This window comes from Rhea pennata, chromosome 6 (genome assembly GCF_028389875.1).
Source record: "Rhea pennata isolate bPtePen1 chromosome 6, bPtePen1.pri, whole genome shotgun sequence".
Taxonomy (NCBI): Eukaryota; Metazoa; Chordata; class Aves; order Rheiformes; family Rheidae; genus Rhea; species Rhea pennata.
The window spans coordinates 39,378,843-39,401,521 of NC_084668.1; the positions used below are offsets into that span (position 1 = coordinate 39,378,843).

The following is a 22,679-nucleotide window of genomic DNA, read 5'->3' on the forward strand; positions in this document are numbered from 1 at the left end:
GGTTTCTAAATTCTGAGCATCTCTATGCAGGTATGCCTTTCTGCAGTTAAAAAGAAGAAAGCAGTAGGTTGAATGTTGAGGTACGGTCAGATTATTAATGAAAACACATCCACAAATATTGGGGTGGTTATGGCGAGGCTGTAGTTTGTTTTCTGCCAGGCAGAATCTGACTGAAATCGATAGTGGCAATGTCTTTAAAAGAGCATGTCAGGGTTGCCAGTGCTTTTTCAACCCTTAAGCAAGGTTAGGATGTCATACATCTGCATCAGGCTCCTTGTGCTAGTGCTGAAGATGCTTGTTAGTAGGGAGTAAAAAAATACCGGGCGAGACTGGCAAGTCGTGTTAGCCCTGCCTCAGAGCCTGCATCTGTTTTTTTTTATCTAATTTCTTTAGCCTGCAGAAAAAAAAAGAACATCTGTTTTTAAAGCAGTAAGATGCATAGTCTATAGTGCGATTTCTGTAACACCATCCTTTAGCTTTTGCAGTATGTTGCTGCCAAAATTCTGTGTTCATTGCTCCTCTGAGGATTTTTTTTTCCCTTTCATTCCTCATAAGCAAGCATTCAGCTTTTGCACTAGAAAATGAAACAGAGGTATAGAGTGGTAGTATAGTGGAAAAGGATAAAAAAGACATAATTAAAGGGGAAAATCTTGGTTCTGACTGTGTTGTGAACTGTAGTCATAGTGTACTATCCTGCTGAGGAAGCAAGTCACTGGATCCTGAGCTGTTTTCTTGCCCAGCAGTGAGTCTTTGAATATAGGGAAGTAACTTATCCTCGTGCTTTATTTATGGCTGGTTATGATACACAGTGATTTTTGGCACTGAGGCTATAAGATTCTTTAGTGCAAAGATTCAGGAGCCTGAAACGGAAGAGGGATGCTGTACAGTACGGATGCTTTGGGCTGAGCCCTGCTCTGAAGTGCTGCTGCTTGCTTGGGCACAGGGCATGCACCTGACGTTTAATCAGACTTCTAAATCACTGAGATACCGTACTTGGGTACGGGAAATGTTTGTTAGACTTATCTGTAAGGCAATAAAATAATATAAAGGTTCTTACAGTAAATTTTTAATTAGCTAAACCTATTTAAGCTGTTGGAGAGGTGGATAATTTTAGAAAGTGACTGAGCTTGAGAAATGGGAAGGGTTTTTATTTTTAATAAGTTCTTGGACATGCAAGGTGGCTCAGCTATATTTGCATTATAGTGCTATTAGAAATTTAATTGTATCATCCTGCTTCTGCAGTTTGATAGGCTGCATTTTACTTTGTGGTTTCCAAAGAGGCTGAGGAGAGGAGTGGTGAGCTGCTGCAACAGGAGCTCACCAAGAGACTTTTCTAAAGCTGAATGTTCCCCAAAGAGAAATCTTCTATGTGCTAGAACTGTGCATTCTCCTGTTGGTTAGTGCCAGCTGATTATGCTCTCACTGTTGCTAATTTAATGCTAAAACTGAGCAAATGTTGATATTGACTGGTTCAGCACAGTCAAATGGAACAGATCTGATGCTACTTGTGGCCCATCAGCAATTACCCGTATGTAATCTTCTCCTGCACTTCAGCTGTGTGAGGGCAACACCCAAGGAGTTGCATGCCCTGGCAGTTGTCCTGGGTTGGTTCAGCTGGTACGCTAATGAGCACTCACCTGCAGGCTTTGTATTTTAATACTTCCTCTCTCTGGCATTTTATATCTCCTTTCTGTCTGCCTGATTAAGGCAGACCCAGAATCTTTCTTGCCTCTTTTCCTGTTGGGGTATTGATGGTATAATCTACTACAAAGAGCTTCAGTATTGAGGTTGCTGCTTGCTTTTTACACTTGCATTTTGGAAATGGGGCCAAACTGAGGAATTCTGCTTGTCCTTTCTCTGTGGCATCCGGGTGAGCAGTCAGGTGATGCTTCCCGCAGTCCTAATGGAGGAAGCGGAACTGGCTGTGCTCCCAAGGACACAAGTGTGCGTGCAGTCCCGAATGCAAAGGCCACTGCTTTCCAGGGACAGCTGGAACTGGACCCTTAGTGCTATGCACTGGGGACAGCAGACTGACAGTCTGGGAAGAACCTGGCATTGCATGTGCAGAATCCTCTGGTTGGATCTGAACTCTTCTAGTTCCCCTGATTTTTCTTCACAGCTAAGATTTTCTTGGGTTTTGTAGCACCATTTCAAAGGCATGACACGGAATGAGTAGGCTTAGCTTTTGGCATCTTCTGGACTCTAATTTTTGCCATAAGGACTGTCTACTTTCTGAATACAAAAAGGAGAAAACTAGTGTTTTCGTCTTGAGGCATTTTCCCCCGAAAGTGGGAAGTCTTCCACGTGGGAAGGAAAAACTTCTCTAACACTGTGAAATATTAGTTACCAGAAAGCCTGTAAACTACTTTTTGGTGGTAGTGGAACATCATGTCAGAACAGAATACAACTGGTACAGCCATGGGTGGTTGAAGGAGGATCATGAAAAGAAAAAGGGAGTGGAGTTGGTTCTGTAGTTTCTCCTCAAATGGTCAGGCCATTAGAAATATTAAAATCTATTGGCAAACCTGCCAGGTGGCCTTTTAAAGCATTATTCTTTTCAGAAAACAGGCTGCACATTAATGAGCATTCGGGAAAGAAAAATAAAGCTTGTTAATGTTTGTTTATAGAAATTTTTGGTAGTGTTGCTGTCCATAGAGACATGAGAGCTGTGAAGCAGCAAGCGAAAAAACAAGAGTATTTTTAAAATTAAAAATAGGTGCTGGTGACATCAAGTCAGTGAAATCTCTTGATAAAGAAATAAAGTAATAGTGTTTCTGCTTTCAGATGCAGCTGAAACCATGGGTGTCAGAAGATTAGGGACCTGATGTTTAACCTGACTCTAGCACAGGTGTGGATAAACACTGACATAAAACTCAACTCCCTGACTCTGGGCCTTGTGCAATTCTTGCATGTGTGTTAAGGCCCACTCCTACTATAATGCTACTCCTCTTCCACTTGTTGAGCTGTGTGATGCAGTATTAACCATGTTCTGTTTAAAGCTCAGGGCAGCGTGGCTCTGTTTTTCCCTTAACTTGTTTCTCTGGGCTATGTGCGAAGCTCAATTCAGAATTCTTCAGGGCCTGGTAAAGGAGAGGGGCTGGCAAGAAATATCTCAGCACTGTGGGACTAGGTTGTAGTTTGGTCTCTGTAACTGGTATTCCTAATACCTCTATTGATTAATTCCATTTTGTAGAAACCATGAAGAAAAAAAACGGGAATCATTGCTGCAGTGCGGTTCACAAGAATGCTTTGGGCTGACCATCTAGAGTCTAGACACAACGTTTGAAGTAATGTTATAGACTTCAGATTTCTGCTAGGTACCTCATTATTTCTCCAAGAAAAAGCTTGTGAGGTGGGGGAAAAAGACAGTTTTAGGAAAGGCTAAACATACACGTTACTAGATTTTTTTTCCAAACTGATCAAGAGCTGAAAATGTGAACTAGCTTCATTTATTATCTGGCACTTCATAGCCAATCTCTGATGTGGTGAGTGATTCTCATATGACCTTGAAGAAAGCAGAGACTGAGGTTTGAGTTGTGTGTCCCTTCTCTGTGTGTCTTCCAGTGAATGATTTATAGAACATCAGTAATTCTGGATAGTTGATAGCTTATATACAGTTACCAATGGGAAATTGGAGGTCTCCTTTCAAAGCAGCATGCTGTACTGTAGAGTAAGAGCATGCACGTGGCACTTGGAATGAAATAATTAATACTCCATCAACTTTGCACGTTGTCTGGTCTTCTGACAGCTTGTTTTGTACAGCTGTACTCCTTGTTAGAGGAGGAGAGGAAGAGAAGGGAGAGAGTGCTGCTTTCACCTGAAGAAGAAAATTGCTTTTTCCATGGCTGGGATCCCCAGATCTCAGGCTGAGCTACCCCTGCATCTTCCGGTAGGTGAGGCGAGGGCTGAGCATGTGAATGATGAAATAAATTGCTTCAACTCGCAAGTATCAGGTGTTCGCCTGGGAGATGGTCTGAGGCAGTCGCACAGAACAGTCGTGTCTAGGAAATCTGGTGTGGGTTTGGTGGTGTAAAGAAAGACTCAAAGGTGCTTTAGAGCTTAAGCTCTGAGAAGGGGAAATCTCATCTGAAGGCGAAAACTTCTGATAGTGTTCAGGTTGTCCGAGAGAACTTTTGTTTTTCAATCAGGAGTGTGTGTTTCTCTGAATTTTGAAGATAAGGAACACTAGGTTTTGATGAAAAGGATGAATTATTTTGTTTCTACGTTACTGTAAACTGAGAAATGAGTGACTCACTTCAAAGACTTTGTTTAGCCTTATAAAAATGACTTTGAGGATTTGGGTGGTTTTTGAAAAGATGTAGTTCATATGAGAGCACCTTACCCTTTTCTATTCATCTCTGCATTTCCATGGCTGAAGGCAGAGGCATTAGAAATGCTTTGCCTTGAGCTACAGGCATGGAAAAACACCACTGCTTTCCCTGCTTTTTGAGAACTAGATATCTTTCCAAACAACACAAACATGTAACTTGCAGGAGACTGGGCTGTTACGGGGCTTCAAAGGGGAACACTTGTGGATTTTATAGATGTTTTCTGCGTGCCACTTCTGCAGTGGTGGAGGCTGGCCCAGGGCTTGGGCAGTCGATGTCCCCGAGGACTAGGTCTTGAGTGGTTGTTGGGCGGTCATGAAGTGCATGTGGACAAAAGTTAATGTCCAAGTTATGAGTTTTAGATGTATTGTAATGATAGGTGTTTGTATGGCAGTAAAAAAGTGAAATAAACAGGCATGTTATTGGTTGCTTAATACCACAGATATTTGCTCATCTTGTCTCCAGGGAGTTGGGCTGAATTTAGGATACGTATCTGAATATTGTACTTAAGATAGTAGCAATTTGAGAACAAAGCAACGAGACAAAACATGGCATGCACTGTGCAATTACAGCTTTTGGAGCTATTTTGTCTCCTGACTGAAGATTTCATGGGAAGCAGTGGAGAAAGGTAGCTCTGCAACTCTGTGTGATTTAATGGGAGTTATGAGTGGTACTGGCCTGTGTTGCTAAATAGCACTGTACCTGCTATAAGAAGTCGTCTGCTTGATTGAAAGCTGCAAATTGTAGTTTGGAGGACAGATCTGGCTGTTGCTAAGCTACTAGCATTTTAATGACCCATTCCTTATTTACTTCACCAAAATCAGAGCAAGTGAGAGTGTTTTTAAAGAATCTGCATGTCAAAACCCACTATGGGATTTAGAATTCTGATGACCTTGCCTTAAAATAAGTCCTTTCCCCCCCCCCCCCCCACTAGTTTAAGTCTGGGTGTGAGTGGTGGTCTTGATGCTTCTCTGAGAGCTTAGGAGTAGGGGAGGGTCTTTATTTCAAAGAAACTGTTCTTTTGATGCAGTTCTTCACTGATTTTCATCTTCACTGATGGCTCTTCTGCTGGTTTTAGGGAACATCCAGAACTTGAGTAAGCCCTGGAGAAAAACAAAACAAAACATGTACTTGTGTTGTTATGATTTAAATTGTTGTCCTGCTGATTAAGTGTTAAGAACCTGGATAACATGAAGAGTTTTTTTTTCTCCCTGAAGCAGACAGGAGAGGAGTGTAAATGGGCACTGTGTCGGAAATGGAGGTTCCTTTAAAATGGCTTTTTTTTCTAGGAAGCAGCTGAGTACCAGCCCAGCTTTTGTAAAGAGCTGTGAGGAGCTTAAAGGGCAGAGAAGGCTGGTGCTCCTCACATTATACTATCCAATGCTTTAACATACCAGCCTAGGCTGTGACTATCAAACACGTTTGTCTCTTCAGTTCTGTAACTTGTAACAGTGGTTTGCTTTTATTTTAAATAATAACACTAACTTGTTTTCTATCCTGGCAGCCTCCAAAGGTAAAATGCTTGACAAGAATCTGGCATCCGAACATTACAGAGACAGGCGAAATCTGCTTAAGGTAGTAACAGCTTTCTGTTTTTCACTTTGAGGTTTTTCTGTGTGTAATAAAACATTGTGATTTTCATGTCAGTGTAATTTAGCATCTTGACAGATTCTGCAAATCGAGTGGGCCCGTGACCCTTGGGGACCCAGGAAATCCTCTGAAAGCACTGTTCCTGCTTTGTATTAGACTGTAGAACTGTTCTTTAGGTTTGGACACAGCATTTAATTTTATCTAGGGTGAAAGCAAACTCCAATCCAGACCAAACTTAGTCTTTCTTTTTCCCCATAGGTGAATAATCCTCAGTGAAAGGGCTTAAAGCTTTTACTTGTTTAATGCCTAAATGTGTTAAGTACTTGGAAACCATTTAAATTTCCCAAAGGGAGAAAAAAATGCCTTGAACTTTGACAGTAATGACTTTAAATTTGCTATTTGTTTATTTTCACACTTAATAGCTGCTATGAAACACTTAGTATCTGCTGTGACAGCATATGAAATGGATACTTTTACTTTAAAGATGGAGGGTGCTTAGTTAAAATATGAAGCCCAACAGCTCACTTCTGCTGAAGTAACAGATTTATGTTGCTGCACTTTGGCTTGATAGTAAATGTTTCCTCTTTAAAATCAGCTTTTGAAACTTTAACTTGAGCGTTTCGTCATGAGTACCTGATGGTGAAATTGGGCAGAAACTAAACACAGAAGTGAAAAAGCGTAGCTGTCATTTTTTCAAGTTGATGGGACATAAAGGGAAAACTAAATGAAGCATAAGCAGTGAAAAAGGCAAGCTGGAAAACTCTCTGAAAATCCAGAACAGTTGCCACCATGTGTAGCCAATCAGTGTTTTCTTAAAAACAACTTTTCCTTGACTGTTTTTCCTCTAGATGAAAAAAAAAATCATTTTAGTATTGTGCCCAGGGTCATGGCAAGAAAAATAGTTTTCATACCAAAGTCTGACACATGTTATTGGTTAGGTTAGCCTTATCAGCTGGTAACAGGTACAAAGCTGTTACCAGTGCTTTTGGTTTTAGTGATTTTGTCCATCCTTCTAAGCAGCTAATAATCAAGGTATAATGAAAACCAGACTAGGAAGACTGTAGTATTTACCTGATGTGCTATAGCTGTCAGACTGCAGCAGGAGTGAAGTCAGCAGGGGTTGGTGTCCCTAGACTTTAACGTGACTTTGAGGATTTGAAGGTTTTAAGCTATGGAAAAGCGTACAAAACCCCAAACTTATAAAAGAATGTGGTTGACCACCATTATTGGGATTTGCATGCTAGTGAAATGGAAAGGCTGTTTTGGCAGATATGTATTGCTGCTCTTTTTTTGAAAAGGAAAAAAAATTGCTGTCAATCCAGACCTGCACTGTTTCAGAGTTCCTTCCTCAAACTATTGCATTTTATGCAGTTGAACTTTTCATTTGACAATAGGGACACTGATTGAAGGATCACTTTTTTACAGTTTAAATGCCACCAAAGTCCTTGTGGCTTAATCAATGGAGAGAGCTTGGATGCTTTGAGTCAAAAAGCCTAAGTAAAGGACTGAATAAGGGAGCTGTTTGGAACCAGCCAACAGGAAATACTAGACTCCAAAACGTAGGTAAAAGTTTAAGCTCTGACTATAGTGCTGCAACTTCAGAAGCTAAATAAAGCCTCCTCATGTTGCTGAGGATATTTGTCCTTTTAGTCTTAAAATGGTTTTAGTTTTGGTGGATGAACTTAGTGTTTGGACGTCGTAATTCTGCTTTATGAAGTTGTTTCTTCAGAATTTGCTCTGAAACCTTAGCTTTATTTGAGTGTCAGATACTTTAACATTAAACCTTTAAAGCATCTAACAAGTTAGATGGAAAAACTAAAATAAGCTGGATTGCTTTGTGTCTATTATAATGGAGAATGCTGACTATATATAGTATCTGCAATCAACTTCTTGAGGAGTCTTTGTATAAAAATAGCTTCAAGTCTTTTTTTTAAAGCAGAAAAAGATCCTGATCAGTATTTCTTCCAACTTTCTTTTACTAAATATACCTTTATGGTATTGTATCAGTCTGCATAGATAATTGTCCTAGAATTAAAACACAGCAAATGATTGAACTTGCATCTAATGTAATTGCTATGGCTAGGAGAAGTATTGTTCATATTTCATGGGTTGCAATTATTCAGATTAGATCTGGACCATATTTGGGGGTATTGTCTCCATCACATGCACATTTGGGTGAAAAACATCAAGATATCTAGAACAGATGTTACATATTCCAGGTGACTGCTTTCTAAGTTTTTTTCCTCATTGATTTTGATTTCATTTGCATAAGCTGTTAGAATAGTGTTGTCAAGCTGCATTGGCAATGCCAGATCAGGAAGGTGGGGAAAGAGAGAAGAATGAACGGGGAGAGGAGTAGCTGGAAGAAGAGAAGAAGCTCTAGAAGGTGCCTCTGCCAGTGGAGGGATATTCAGGTGGATCTACAGCCTCTTAACTCAAACTTACCTTCAGTGATACTTCCTACTGGCAAAAGGAGGACAAAAGTGTTTTGTTGGAACTGACATTCCAACAAATGTTATGTGATGTCTTATGATAAACATTCATCTGAGACCTTCAAAGCAGATTTTCTCTGTGACTGATCTCCCTCTTAGAGTAATTTGTTTAGTCGCTTAAGCTATAAAGCATGTCACCTTGAGTTTCAGAAAGCTTTAAACTTGTCAGAGCTGTGCAGTTCCCACTTCAGTAAAAGTTCTTGGAAGGTCTCTCTAGTATGCTATGTTTTTAAAGGAGAAAAGTTTTTGAAGTTTTCCTTATTCAGGAATTAAGTCACAGAATAACTGAAAGTGAATGACTGAACAGCTGGCTGGTCGTATCAGTGGCTGTTTTGGTTACTATACATCCAGAAATAGCACTTTCACCATCTCTTTGTAGGAACTCAGATATAATGATTTGAAATCATTCTTGCGAAGTCTCTTTAGGGATATAAATGCCAGATGCGAAGATGTGGTGGTCGGTTCCAGTCATTCCTCAACCAAGGGTGCGTTTGGCTTGTGTCAGTTCCTTGTTCAAGACAAAGCAGATGGAAATGTTCTTTAAATGTCCTTCCTCATTTTTTTTTAATCAGGTTACCTGCCCGATAAGCTCCTGTTTGTACCATACCATATCCTCCTGTTGGCCCTGTCATTTCTTCCACAGCAAAGCATTTACTCGCTAGCTTTAGCAATCCACAGTGTTGCAGAATTGGCTTACTCCTCCCTTTTATGGATGTGAAAATCATTCTAAGGCAACACAAGGAAAGTTTCTGAATGCTTATTTGATCTAAATACTAGATAAAGTTCCTGGCACACTTACCCGATACGGCAAAGTCTTGGCAATTTTAGAATACTCACTAGGAGTAAACAGGTTTTTCTACCCATCAGATATTTTGGAAACCCTTGTAGAACAGATGGCTTTCATGGCATATCTGGAAGCTCACCAAAGGAAGCCTCTTCAAGCATTAAGTGGAGGAGAAAAACTCTGGGTTTTGCCATTTGAGAACTTCCTCATAGCTCAGCTCCTCTACTGCAGCATATCCACAGAGAACAGGCTTTGGAACAAATAGCAGGTGCTAATTCATCCTCTACCTAATTCATGATCTATTTTGCTTTTTTTCTGCTCATTTGGGGTGAAGCAGCTCTGCTGTTTGTTTTTACAGGGCTCTGAGAGCAGATCACTGCTGTTCAGATCTCCAGACAGTCTGCCTGGTATATCTGGGTCATTCCCGGGGAGAAGGCGAGATGCTGTTTCTCTAGGTGCCCTGTGTAGGGAAAAGGTGTTGATTAGGGGCGCAAGGATCCTTCCTACCGGAAGGGAGAAAGAGGCTGCTGCCTGGAAATGAATTATATCAGTAAAGCAGTAATAGTAGAAAAAGGGATGCTTCTCCATCTTCATTACTTGGTTGCCGGAGCACTCTGAAGGGTACGAGTGTCTTCTCTTGGATCCTCGCTGCCAATCTTTCCTAGCTGGAGATTTGCCTAGAGAGAGCTCGGAGCCTTTGGGAAGCTTGAAGGGTGTTAATGAGGCTTAGCTGATAAGCTCAGACTCTTTGAGCTCAATCAGTGGATATTTGTGGGTTTTGTCTGTATTAACTTATTTCTGGCTCTTACACAGTCAACTGTATGAGCAGGCTAAGGGAAGTACTGTCAGCTAATGTAGCAACATCTTTTAAGGAGGAGATGTACTGAAATGAAGTTAAAGTTACAATCCGTTATTTGTTCAAAAACTCAATGCTGGTTCTTGCCTATTCTATATTATTCTTACTTTCATACTGTAAACAAACTGTAGCCACAATATGCTGTCTTCAGTGTTTTCAATTTTCTTGAAATTCGTTTAGGGCTGCACTAGTGGTAGGTGCGTATTTTCTGTTTAAAGGCACAGAAGTGAGCAGCACGGTTCAGGTGGATTTATTGTGCCCAGTATTATTGCTAATGTGTTTTGGAGAAAGTACAGAACACTTTTTCAGATTTACTTCCTACCCTTTGTGCAGAAAATGTGGGGTAATTCTAATCACTGTTTTTTCCTTGAATTAAAAGCCTTGCCTATCCAATAAATAACTGCTTGGACAGACTGTAAGGTTCAGTTGTAGTTTAAAACAGAATTAATATATTTCATCCTGAAAGTTGGCAAAAGCTAGTAATTTAAGGAAATTTTACATTAACCTTATTTCAGTGGTAGAAGCCACTTCTGGCGATACATTTCAGTGCTTTGCTATTTTGCTGCATGAGTTTTCTGTGTTAGATAATCTCTTAACTGAGGAAGGCAAGTTTGTGAAATGATTTTAAAGGGGTTTTCATACTGTTTTTCATTCTGATTATTACTTCTTGCATTAATTCAAGTGAGACTTCTGCTTGTTTCTCAATTATGCTCTGGTCTCCAGTAAGTTTAGTTTTCGTAACTGTTAATACTTCGATCTTTAAGGCCCAGGAATGACTAACAAACTGAATACACCTTAGATTTTTTCCTGTTTTTCAACATGGAAATAGGTTAACTGTTTCACTGGACTTTGTATGCATCAGGGTATACAAAATCTCTGTACAGTGTGTGCGTATATAGAAAAGTCTACCTTGATTGTTTATACTTAAATTTAGGAGCATGTATTTACAGCTTATAAGAAACTCTTTCCTCCTGCAAGCAGTCTGTCTTACCCAGTGTATGCTCTTCATCTGTGCTTTAATATTTGTACTGACTTGATTTCCAGTTGGGGATATACAGTGTTGAGCTAGTCTGTAAGGCTTAAAATATTCTGCATGCAAAAGTGGGTTTATTTTTTAATTGAAATACACCAAAGGTGATGGGATGCAGCATACTCTGCAAGGCCTGTCTCTTCATCAGAGGTGAATATGTCCTATACTGGAGTGCATGTGTATCTGTGTGAAAAGCAAAGCTTGATATTGAGGCTGTATCATGAGGATTTTGGCCACACTTGCTACACTGAATCAAAGTAATTTGGGTTTTTTTGACAAAACTGAGCTCAGATCCAGATTTGTAATGATGCTGTTTGAGGAATATAGTTCTAGGATAACATACCAATTTTTCTGTGCATTTTTTAATCTTTCAGTACAAGATGTGGTGCAATTGGTCTGTAATTATTACATTGCAATAACTTTTTTTGTTTTCTGAGAAGATTTCTGACAAAATTTAGAAGCTGCACTGTATAATATGTGTGTCTTTTTTCCAGTTTATTGAGAGAACATTCAATTGATGGCACTGGCTGGGCTCCAACTAGAACATTAAAGGTACCATTTCCTTTCAGATACGTACATCAAATGAGCTGTATCTTTTAAAATATTCTTAAGGACTTGCAAAGAGACAGATGAAGCCAACTGCATTAGAAACAATTGGGTTTTTGTCTTCTGAGAGTGTCTTTCATCCGGTGTTGGTGGCTGTATTTGTGACAAGTGCAATGCTAACTGATTATAAAACAGTTCGCTAGTTTTAGCGTAGCTGCAAGATACTGCTTTGACTGATCGGAGGTTGTGCAGAGTGCTGACACCTGGCAGGCTGTGGTCAGTGAGGGTGGTCTGCTTTACTGCTACACTTTTTGCCCAGATGACAGAACATGATGTGAGCAGGACAAACACTAATGCCTGACCCTTGTAACTCCCGTTGAATTGACATTGCTGGCAATAGGCTGTCTCTCCTTTCTGAGTAAAGGAGCTTAGAGAAGTAAAAGGGCAGGATGCTCTTAGGAGAAACACTGCACGGACCATAGAGCTAGGGTGCAGGTACGGCACTGTCTTGAAATCTTTCATGCGCGGTGTTCAAAGTGGCGAGCAACTCGGCTGCATATAGGTGCTGCACAAGCAGGGCCCTCCTGGCTGATTTAGCAAGCCCAATAGGGAGCCAAGAGTTGCTGCCCTTTAAGTTTGCTTTGAATGTCATTTGGTCCAAGCCGCTAACACATAAGTGGAAATTTGGCCCTTTTGAAGTCGATGCCAGGTCTGACACTGTAATTACAGAATAACTTTAGAAGTTAGTCCTTAAGACAGTTGGGCAACATTAACAAAATCAGAGTTGTAGTTCCTGTAGGAAATACTCCTAAGGAGATGGTCACAAAGGAGTATTTTAGTTCTGTGACTGCTCTTGGCTGCTTACAGCAAGCGGTCTGCTTTACTTAGATTATTACATTGCACTGGGTGAGAGTCTCTCTTTGCCTTTACCAGATCCCCTGCCTGAGTTGGTTCTTAAAGACTGTGAGCTAGGTGTATAAAAGTTATACGTGTCAGATGTTTGTTTCTTTTCAAAGGCAGATTGAGCACAAGTTTTTACCAGATATTTGAGTTCCTTTTTTGAAGCATGAATGAGATCTTTGACTTGTGGCTGGTTGTTTAACTGTGAAATTTCTTTATGATCTACCTTATTTTTCTGGGAAGTGAAGGGAGTGGATGACAAAAAATGCTGTTTTCTAATCGGTTAGTATTTGGTGTGGGATTTTTGGGGATGGGGGCCTGTTGGGAATTTTTTTTTTTTGCCTGTTGTACTGTTCTGTTTTCATGCTGGCTTAAATCAAGGCTCTGGCTTGGTAATTAAGCTAACTGGTTCTGTTTCTGTCCATGTATTTTGTTCCCCAAAATGTTGTTGATATATAAATGCTTAAGTTTCAACTTTTAGAAGACTAGTACACCAATTATCACAACTTGAAAGGAATGCACATATATTTGTATTTGCTATGCTAGTCCTGTTCAGGATGTCTTTCTCGTGGAGATTAAAATATTGCTGCATGTTAGCACTGTAAAGAAACTTTAGATGATGCCTGTGTATTTTCTGTAGCATTTAATGGACACCCAGCTCAGATGTCTAAATGCCCAGATAGAGCTCTGTGCTGTGGTTAATCTGCTTTCAGTTTGCTGGGGTTGTGGCAAACCAAACTGAGTTATCAGCTGTGATCGAAGGCATCTGAATTAACAAGCCTGTAGTGTTGGAGCTACTTAAAGGTACTGTGTATTCTGTAAACGGGCAATTCAGAAGACAATTTCCCAAGTCCTTGACTTCTTGGGTTAAGTTTATTGTGCCTCTAAGGCATTTGAGTCTCCCGGGCTGTTCAGTTCACAAGACAGGAGAGTTTGGGTGGAAAAAACTGTTGACTAAGATGTACTTAACTTCCTGTCCTCACTGGTGGAAGATGTGTAGTAATCTTCTGTTCCCTTTTAGTCTTGTATCAGACTGCTAATTGTGCGAAATTAGTTTCACAGAGCAAGCATCTTTGAATCTCACCTGCCAGGAGAATCAAATTACTGAATTTTTGGAATGAGTTTAGGGTGTTTTTACCTCTTATAGGTTAAAGCAAGAAAAGAATATTTTGACTAAGTGTTGAAATGAAACATTTAGTGAGAGACTGAAATAAGAGATACTAACTTGAAAAAAAAAATGCCTTGGGTTTTGTTGGTCCCTGTGGGCAGAGAAGCAGTACAATTGCAAAATCATGTTTTATAGCATTAAAAACTCTTTATAGAGTTGTACATTACTCTTTGTTTTCAGAGTCCATTTTAAATACGCAGTTTCAGTGAGTTTCCTGACTTGTCGTGTTGTTGCTTTCGGGTTTGGCATGTCATAACCAAAAGGAAGGATGGGTTTTTTTGGTCCTAATTTCAAAGCTGACTCTTTGTAGGAACGTAGCAAATACAGTGATCCTCCAGTACAAAAGTAGCTTTAAAGTCAGGCAAAAATAGCTGTGGGGATGTTGAAAAGCTACAAGCACTATTCCCAGAACAATGTTTTTGCTTTGGATACAAAATGTAAGCAGATAGCAACTAGCAACTAAATCTCCTGCAGCAAGTCTGTTCTTTGTAGATCTGATCCCTCATGCAAGTGTGCTCTTTCAAATAAGTATTAATAAAAGTTGGGAGGGTGGGTCTCTATCAGAGCTGGATTCCTGACAGCCTATTTCAGTTCTTCGGCCGAATGTCATCCGTAAAACTTCATGCATGCCTCTGTGTGGGTTTTGTTGAAGCTTGGTTAGTGTCCAAGTGCTTAAACTCCAGGCTGTGTACAGTTTTGAGCTGGAACATATGGAGCTGTGCTGGCTTATCTACAGTGAATCTGCACAGTCAGGCTATTTTCAGCGTTCGTTAATCATATTCTGTAATTGGTATGTATTTACTGTGTGTCGAGCTGTAGGAGACTAGAGGCATGCAATACAAATTACACTCATCTGTTAACACTCCGCTTTGCACCCACCAATCCACCTTTCCTGAATTTTGTGTCAAATGCTTAATGCTGTGGTTTGGAGGAGAAGGTCCTTTCCACAAGTTGGCAACGGTACGGCCTTGCGCGGTAGCACTGTGGCTGATGTCCAGTCTTGTCCAGTGATGGACTTATCAGTCAATGAGTGCAATATAAAACACTGACTTTAAATAAAAAGGTAGCCTGGTATGGTGGAGGAGCAATGCCAAATTTGTCCAGTAAAACTCTTAAATATCACTAGAATATTTCATTTGAGAATGGTGGTATGTATGTAGGATGTCCATGGCAAATTGGTAGTCCTTACCAGCATCACTATTCTGAGTGCAATAACACTGTTCATATACATTTAAAAACCATACAATCAGCTTTACTGCAGGCTTTCTGCCATTGCATGTATTTGTGTGTTAAGCTTTCTAAAAGATTAAATACTTAAGTTTTAGAAGCAACAGCCAAGATCTTGTCTCATCTTTTGTATCCTTGTGGTGGCAGCAGAGATCTTAAATGAAAATCCTTCAAAATAAACTACTATGACACTTTAAACATTTGCTTTACTATAAAATGGATAGCAACTTGCAAAGGCATTTAAATTATGCCTTTTGAAAGAAAGTTTGAGCTTTTCTTAGGCGCTCTGAAAGTTCTCAGATAAAATGTGTTCAGACAGCGTAGAGAATTCTTTAAAAAATCATTCTTTTAGTGTTTTATTGCACTCAATGTCTCATCTGTGATTGAATTCTTTGTGTTACTAAATGCTGAGTATTGCCTCTTACAATTTACTCCCTCTTATCCGTTAGTGTTTTCCATGGACCACTGTGAAATGCAGTCTGTGAACTACTACTAGACACTGAAGAATACACTATCTCTGAATTACTGTAATAGTTTTTTCAACCTGCTTACACAGTAACTTGGGTTTTAACCCTGATAGGATTGATTAATATTTTAGAAGAATGTATACATATATATATATATATATATATACACACATACTTTTTAATCACAGTAAATACAGTTGTGAATCTCTTCTTTATCCACAGAAACACTCCTGAATCCTAAATTCTTAGATAATCTCTGGTAGCAGGTGGCTCCACAAACTGTGCATTAGTGTAAAAAGTGATGAAATACTTTAACTGATCTTTCAGTGTGATCTTGCACTTTACAGCTAGCTCCAAGCAAGCAACAAGAGCTCATTTACTTTGTTGTCCTTCCTTTTTTTCTACATCATCTTATTACATACTACTTTGCTCTCTAAATCAGAGCAGTCATAAAGCTGAGGGCTGCTGCTATGTTAGGCATTTGCGCAGACTGCCTGAGTAGCTTGCTTTTCTCCTGCTTTTAGGTCTCATGGTCAAAACTGAAGCCTTCCAGGTGAAGAGCAAATAGGTGGCTTTAGTTCCATGCTATTCTCAGATTTTTATTTCACTGAAGATACAGAATCAGAGAATCTTACCAGCCTTTTAAGTACCTATAAGAAATAAAAACACTGCTGCTGCTCTGATACCCTGTTATTTTTTTCCCCTCCCTCAGTAGTTCCAATTTGGAACTCAAAAGTGCTTCAGTAGCTCCCATTTCTCCTTAACATGTGCTTGGATCTTGCTCATGATGAGTATCATCTGCCTGTGTAAGATGGGTCTCCCCACTGTTCACCAGCTTTCTCTTAAATGCTTATTTTGACTTAGCTATAGCATTATTCCAGGTGATTGATCTTTAAAAGGTAAAGAAGTGGATCTGTATTTTGTGATTGCCCAACTGGCTCCAGAAGTCAAGCTGTTTCTTCTGCAATTATCTCTAATGAACTACAGCTGGAAATTGGTCTCACTGATTAATGAACTGTAAAGGTAATCAAAGCATGTCTGTGCAGCTCTAGCCCTGAAGGGATGAATGTAGTAACATTAAAAACTGTTTTAAGAGAAAATGTGGTGGAAGTTCATGGGGACTATTTTGTCATTTTTGTAAGCCTGTTCTGATGGGACCATAGTGGGTTCTATATGACTAGAGTAACTACTTCTCTCTAGGACTTCCTTTACTGGTTAGGTGTACATGCATTTCAGTTCTTAAGGTATTTGGAAGAGCTCATTTGTCATGTTCATCTTCCAGTGGGGGAGACTAGAGCAGGTACGGGCATCATGAGGAGTCTCGCTGCAGATGTGCAGGAAGGTCTTTATACACACCTATAGGAAACTAATGATATTTTTTCAGGAGTTCCTTTCCCAGGTAGGTATTCCAGGTAGTAGGTTAAGAAATATCTGCTTGCATTGCTAGATAATCTAATCTGAAAGGAATTAAGATTCATTTACTGTAAACTGATTGCTATCTGAAATTTATCCATAAGAAGCTTGCTTATTTAATTATCATTTAATTCTAAATGGGAAAATACACCCTGTGTTTTTTGCATCAGTTCTGCTGTTGTCTTCAGGTGGAAAAAATATATAATATGAAATCATGCAGCTGTCAAACTAATTACTTGGACAAGTAAATCTGTCTTGACTTCATTTTTTGTTTCCCTTCAATATTTAAGCAGAAACCTGAATTTCAAAAGCTTTAGTACCAGCAGAGTACTTTTCACTGTCTTAATGAAAATAGGTGGTCTGCTGTCAAAATTGTATTAGTGTAGAAGATTATTTTAAACAGGCAATAACTGTCATTGCCTGTGGAAGATGAAGAAGAGAGTAAAGCTGTATGTTTCCTGCAATTCTATTAATTTGTGCTGCTGACACTATTTCTATCTCAACCGGCAGCATGGGAACAGTGCTCATTGCAACAGGAACGGGATCGATACTGGCTTGTATTCTGCTCTTGAGCTACCCAAATGCCATTTTGTAATGGGTCTTCCTACATACCCTGTATGTAGAGAAGTCAAAGCATGTAAAAGCTACCTTCCTAGGTGGACTATGGTTATCCCCCGTGCTGGCAAAATAAGGGGGAAGAAATGCTTCATCAAAAGCAAGAGGCTTCCCAGTTGTGACAAAGCGTGGAGGCTCTCCTGTGCTGCAGGAGAAAGAGCTGGAGAGTCGAGCAGAGCTTAGCAAGGAGATTCTTGATCTAACATGGATCTGGTATCTGGTTTCTGTGAATTTCTTGGTCATGGTCATGAAGGTTACAAAACAAAGCACTTAAAATCATAAGTGCAACCTTAGTAGTGGGATGAACCCTGTCAAGGTCTCTACCCCCTTCAGTGCCTGGTACAGATCAGCACAGAGTACTGAGTGGTGAGGAGAAACAAATTAACTTGTGTGCAGGTAATCTTGTACTGCAGGTGACTTTACTACTGCATTAAACAGATGATTGTTTTTTTTCAGGGCTTTTTTTCCAGGTGGTGTGCTTTCAAGTGCTCTTTTTGCCATGCAAAAGCTGAGTCAGGTTGATATTGGTTTCAGGCCATGTCTTCCACCAAACTGTCCAGAAACCAGCAGGGAGGACGAAGGGGAAATGAGCTATGCCTGTGTTAGCAGGGAACCTCGCAGTTGCAGTGGCTTGGAGGGCGAAGCCCATCTCATATGGTTTATTCCAGGTTATATTTAATCCAGAGTCCCTGTGTTTTGGAGCTTTCCAAAGGATATCTGTCCCACAGATTATGTTCTCGGCTTGGAGAAGCACCATGCTGTTTTATTTCTCTCTCGTGGGTGCTGGTAGTGCCTCCTTGCCCCCTGCACCATTGCTCTTATAAGACTTCTTCCACGGGCCTTGTTTCTACTTGTGCTGTTTGTAGGTGAGACTGGTGCCTCCCAGCAAGCCTGCTTCCCCTGTCACAGCAGTGCTCAGCACCGTACTGAGAAGGGGTGGACTTAATTCTGGGGCTGCAGCAGCTATGCTGGGCAGATGCCCTGTATGAGATGGCATTGCAGCACTGGGGTTTCCTTTTCTCTGAGGAGCAAGACATGCAGGATAGCTTTCTGGGAGAGCTTGTTTCTGTAAGCGTGTGGGCTTCTGGGTGGGGCCGTGTTCAGAGGAGGACTGTGCCATGTGTGCCTCGCATTGCTCCTTGCCATTGGAGGTTCCTCAGCTTGTTGTCTTCAGTGATTAAGACTGTTTAAAGGTCCAACTCTGTGTGCTCATGTGATGAAGGCTCTTAGCACCATGTAGCGCACCTCCTGCTGCCAGCATCATCTTAGCTTTTTTTCTGCACTCCTCCACAAAATGAGTAATAAAACAAAACACATGTTAGGAAGGTAGACAGCCTTAGGGAAAGGCTGCTGCTCTGGCAGGCAGAAACACCTGCAGCTAAACAGGAGGACAGCAGTGCCAGTGCTCAGACTATACTTTCTTTCCTGAAAGTGTGGTCACGGTTGTGAGTTTGTACCAACCAAGAAACCAGTGCTCAGGAATTTCTGCTGAAATAAAGGCTTGTCTGCATCTGGCTCATTGTGGGTAGCAAGTCTGCAGGCTGTGGACTCATGGTCCCCTTAGAGCTCATATGTTAATGTGGCACATTTCTTCAGCACCTTCCCCTCTTGGTTGTTGTCAGTGCAATGGGAGCAGGATCTACAGTGGTGCCATGTGTGGTGCCGCTGCCCAAGTCATCAACCCCAAGCCTACTGAGTTGGAAGAGACCTGTGGTGGGTTGCAGAAAGCTAGCAGGGCTCTGCTGCCCCGGCACACTGGGACTGAACTGAGGGCCTTGTACAGGCAGGTACTCTGACACAGTGAGTTTAATTGAAAAGTTTTCTCTTGTGGTTCACAGACCAGGTAGAATTGTTTTTAAAGGTGCCACAGCCCTGACGGAGACCATTCTACCTTTTGGTAGAATTAGGGTAGAAAGATAAATGCACGTACCATATTGCATTTATATCCTTGCAGATCTTTCTACCCTAATTCTGCCAAAAGCTTTCCTTGCTCCCTACCTACCCTGATGCTACGTGCAGAGAAGTGGTGCGCTTGTGGAGGCAAAAGCGGGAACAGTGCAGGCAGTGCTGTTGCTAGCTGGGATGAGGAGCAGGCTGACAGGGTGCACTTGAACGTGTCCTCAGTTCTCTGTAAGGGACAGGGATCAAAACCTCCCCAAGTGCAGTTGTCCAGAAGCCTGAGAGCATGGGCTACCTTCTTCGCTTAGTGTGATGTTGTTCTCTGATCTTCTTGTGCTTCGTGGCAATTGGGAGGTCAGTCACAGCTTGATACTGCCACTGGGTGCTTCTCGCGGTGGAGAAGCTTGGACCCTCTTGCAGCATAGCACTGCAAGCAGTGTTGCTTCTTCGGGGCTCGTGCTGTACCTTGTTATTTTTGGGAGACAGCCGGGGGTATTAGCGTTGCAGAAGGTAGTTCTAGGGAAGCAGCTAGAAAAAGGAGATGAATAAAGGGAAATTCTGGTCTGATTTTAACCGTAAGTTTATTGCACGTGCACCAGAACAGCTGCGTGAACTGAGCCGATGTATGGAAAGCAGGGTCAGATGGGACTTTTGCTTCTAGATTGCGCTGCTGCTCGGAAGGACAACACGCTCCTGCTGACTGTCCCAATACCTGAAGCAGAGCAGTTTGCAGGAGGAAACTTGCTTTTGCCCTGCTGTGCAGGGCTGGACCATTGCCATGGCCCTGCAGGCAGCTGCGTGACTAATGGGGGCTGTGGAAGGTCTGTGCATGTGCAGCGAAAACCAAACTGCAAAGGAATTTTGGTTGTTACAGTCCAAGCTTTTTCTGAATGTCCTTCATGATTGCAGTTCAGATGGGTATTTGTGGCTACTACAAAAGGCACAGTTTTACCACAGTGACTCTGCTTCTTAATGGTTCAAATCTCCTTCTCTAAAGCCTGCAAAGGAGGTCAGCTTAAAAAAAAAAGTACAGTGCAAAACTTTTTCTTTTTTTTCCCCAATATCCTTGCTCTCAAAAGTGCTTAAAACATCCATTGTAACTGCTTCTACTGCTTTCTTCTGCATCTCAAAAAAATTAACAAGCAGCAGACAAAAACCTTCAGACCTGGTATTTAGTAAAGGGAAGTTATAAGAAACTGAAAATGGTCTTCTATGCAGATCTAATGGTGTTATAATAAGCTTTAGAAAGTTTTTCTGCAGGAGTACCTTTTGTTGTATTTTGATTTTATAAATCTGCTTTATCAGTTTTGTAAGGATTGATTTTTTTTCTATTCTGTTCATGCCAAGACCAGTGAAAATACTTATACAAATCACTGTCCTGTAATAACCTCTTCTTCCTAGAAGATTTGCAAAATTTTCTCTTTGTAGTGGCTTCTGGCAAAGCTAAATCTTTGGTTTTAATACAATAACTGTTACTGCTAGCACCTTTTTAAAGAATGATTCGGTAGGGCAGTGCAGTATATCAGGAAGTCTGATTAACCATTCCTGTTTTCCCAATTTTGAGTCCTCAATATCCAATTTGTGTTGACTTTAATCTCTTCAGTTGACTAGTCTCTGGAGGGCTTGCTTTAGTGTTCATAATCTTTGTGGTGTAGCTCGTTAATGAAGCTATTGCAGAATTCTCCTGGGAACGGTTTGCATGAGATTATCTGCTTGCTCTGAAGTAACCTGGGGGCAAATGTCAAGGAGTCTGTAGCAAAAGAAAGATTTTTAGATGGGCGCTCCTGCGTTCTTGGCGCTTCATGACTGGCTTAGCTTGGGAGAGGAACAGACCAGAATTGTTTGTATTTTCTTCCTCCCAGTATATCTGAGCACAGAATGAATTGTTTTCAGGCTTCGTTTTTTTTGTGTATGTGTGTGTTTTGGTAACTGGACCGGTTCATGCCTTTTCCATTACCCCGAATCCTCTAAGTCACTGTCCTTATATTTGAGCGGGAAGCAGGAGCTCGAGGAGTCCAGGCACGTGAGCATTAAGATGGCCATCCTGCTTGTTTGAGGGCGACGTTCCCTGCATCACCTTATTCCAGGTGCAATGGTGTTTTACCTGCCATAGGATTTTGGCAAGATACTTTAGCAGTGTTACACGCATCATCTGAGAGGAGTAGGGCAAGGAGAGGAAACATCTGTTAACAAAGAGCACTTTATTTGGAGAAGATTGGTTAGCAAGATACCTACAAGATAAAGGTATTTCTTTGTTCTTTCACTCTGACTTTTTTTTTTTAATGCTGGTTATCTCTAGTTTGTTTTTTTATAGTAGTGGTTGCAAACAACCAAATTGATGAGGGGAGAGGAATGGAGATGTTTGCAGAGGCACGTTGAGGAAGCAGAAGAAGGTCTGACAGGGCAAGCTGGAGCTTTTGGGTCTGGGTGGGATGAAGAACACTTCATTTTTTTTTTTAAGCCATGATGAATAGAGAAAGAAGCTATGCCTCTTAGTAAGAGAAGACAGAAGAAGGTGGATGGGACTGGAAAACTGTGTCAGGCTGACCCGTAGGTAGGTAGGAGAGAGCTGTCCTCAGGAGACACCTTGCTGTGCAGTGATCCCACTTGCTGAGTTTTCAGGTGCTGTTTAAATCCTTTTCCAAATGGGGCTGTGCAAAGCAGGGCATTTGTGTTGCGATTGCTACTTCAGTTTTTCCAAAAGTTGCCCGAGACATCTGTTTGTATAGATGACTGCTTCTCCTTTCATTGACCTGAACAGGTTAAATTGTTTGCGTTTTTAATGTGCTTTAGCAGCGGGCTTTAATTTAGTTACTCTGTTAAATCAGAAATGCCCCTCAAATCTCCAAAGAAATTTGTTTGATTGGAAGCTCATTAGCTGTTTTTGTCTGGCTTTCCTCCCCCTTTAATTTATGTATTAAATACGCTTTGACTGTAAGAGGAAAATCTTAATTTACAGTCTGCCTGTTTATTCTCTCATCAGAAGAAATGCTGAGCAGTTATATTCTCAGACACCCAAAAGTATAGCTAAATGCTCGTCAGTGACGTGGTTTCAGTGGCATCGCTGTTGCAAAGCGGTTGTGAGAAAACTGCCACTTGCAGAGGCTTCGGTGCCTGAATTAGGACCTCCTGCAAATGCGATGCTTTGAGAGCCTCCAGCCTCAGGAGAGGCTTTTTCAAAGGCTGTTTGGTGTTTTGTTTCACTACTCTTGAACTTGAAACATTGCTGCAGTGGCAGATTTCTTTTTTTTTTTTTTTTTTCCTCCTTTGGCATGCCCTAAATAAATCTGTGGGCAAGGGTTTAATGTAACTTTTCACTCCAGTTCAATAGAAAACCACCCAAGAATAAAAATGGGTGATTACA

The 22,679-nt window shown here is 40.9% G+C and overlaps 1 protein-coding gene across 2 annotated transcripts in view; it reads left to right on the forward strand.

Annotated features, from left to right (window-relative positions):
* UBE2F (ubiquitin conjugating enzyme E2 F (putative)) overlaps positions 1-22,679 on the forward strand; it is an 80,339-nt gene that overhangs the window by 26,100 nt on the left and 31,560 nt on the right. For both annotated transcript variants that reach the window (XM_062578368.1, XM_062578369.1), the window contains exons 6-7: positions 5,833-5,903; positions 11,575-11,632. In XM_062578368.1, the coding sequence (XP_062434352.1) occupies positions 5,833-5,903; positions 11,575-11,632 (129 nt within the window). The remainder of the gene's footprint in view (positions 1-5,832; positions 5,904-11,574; positions 11,633-22,679) is intronic.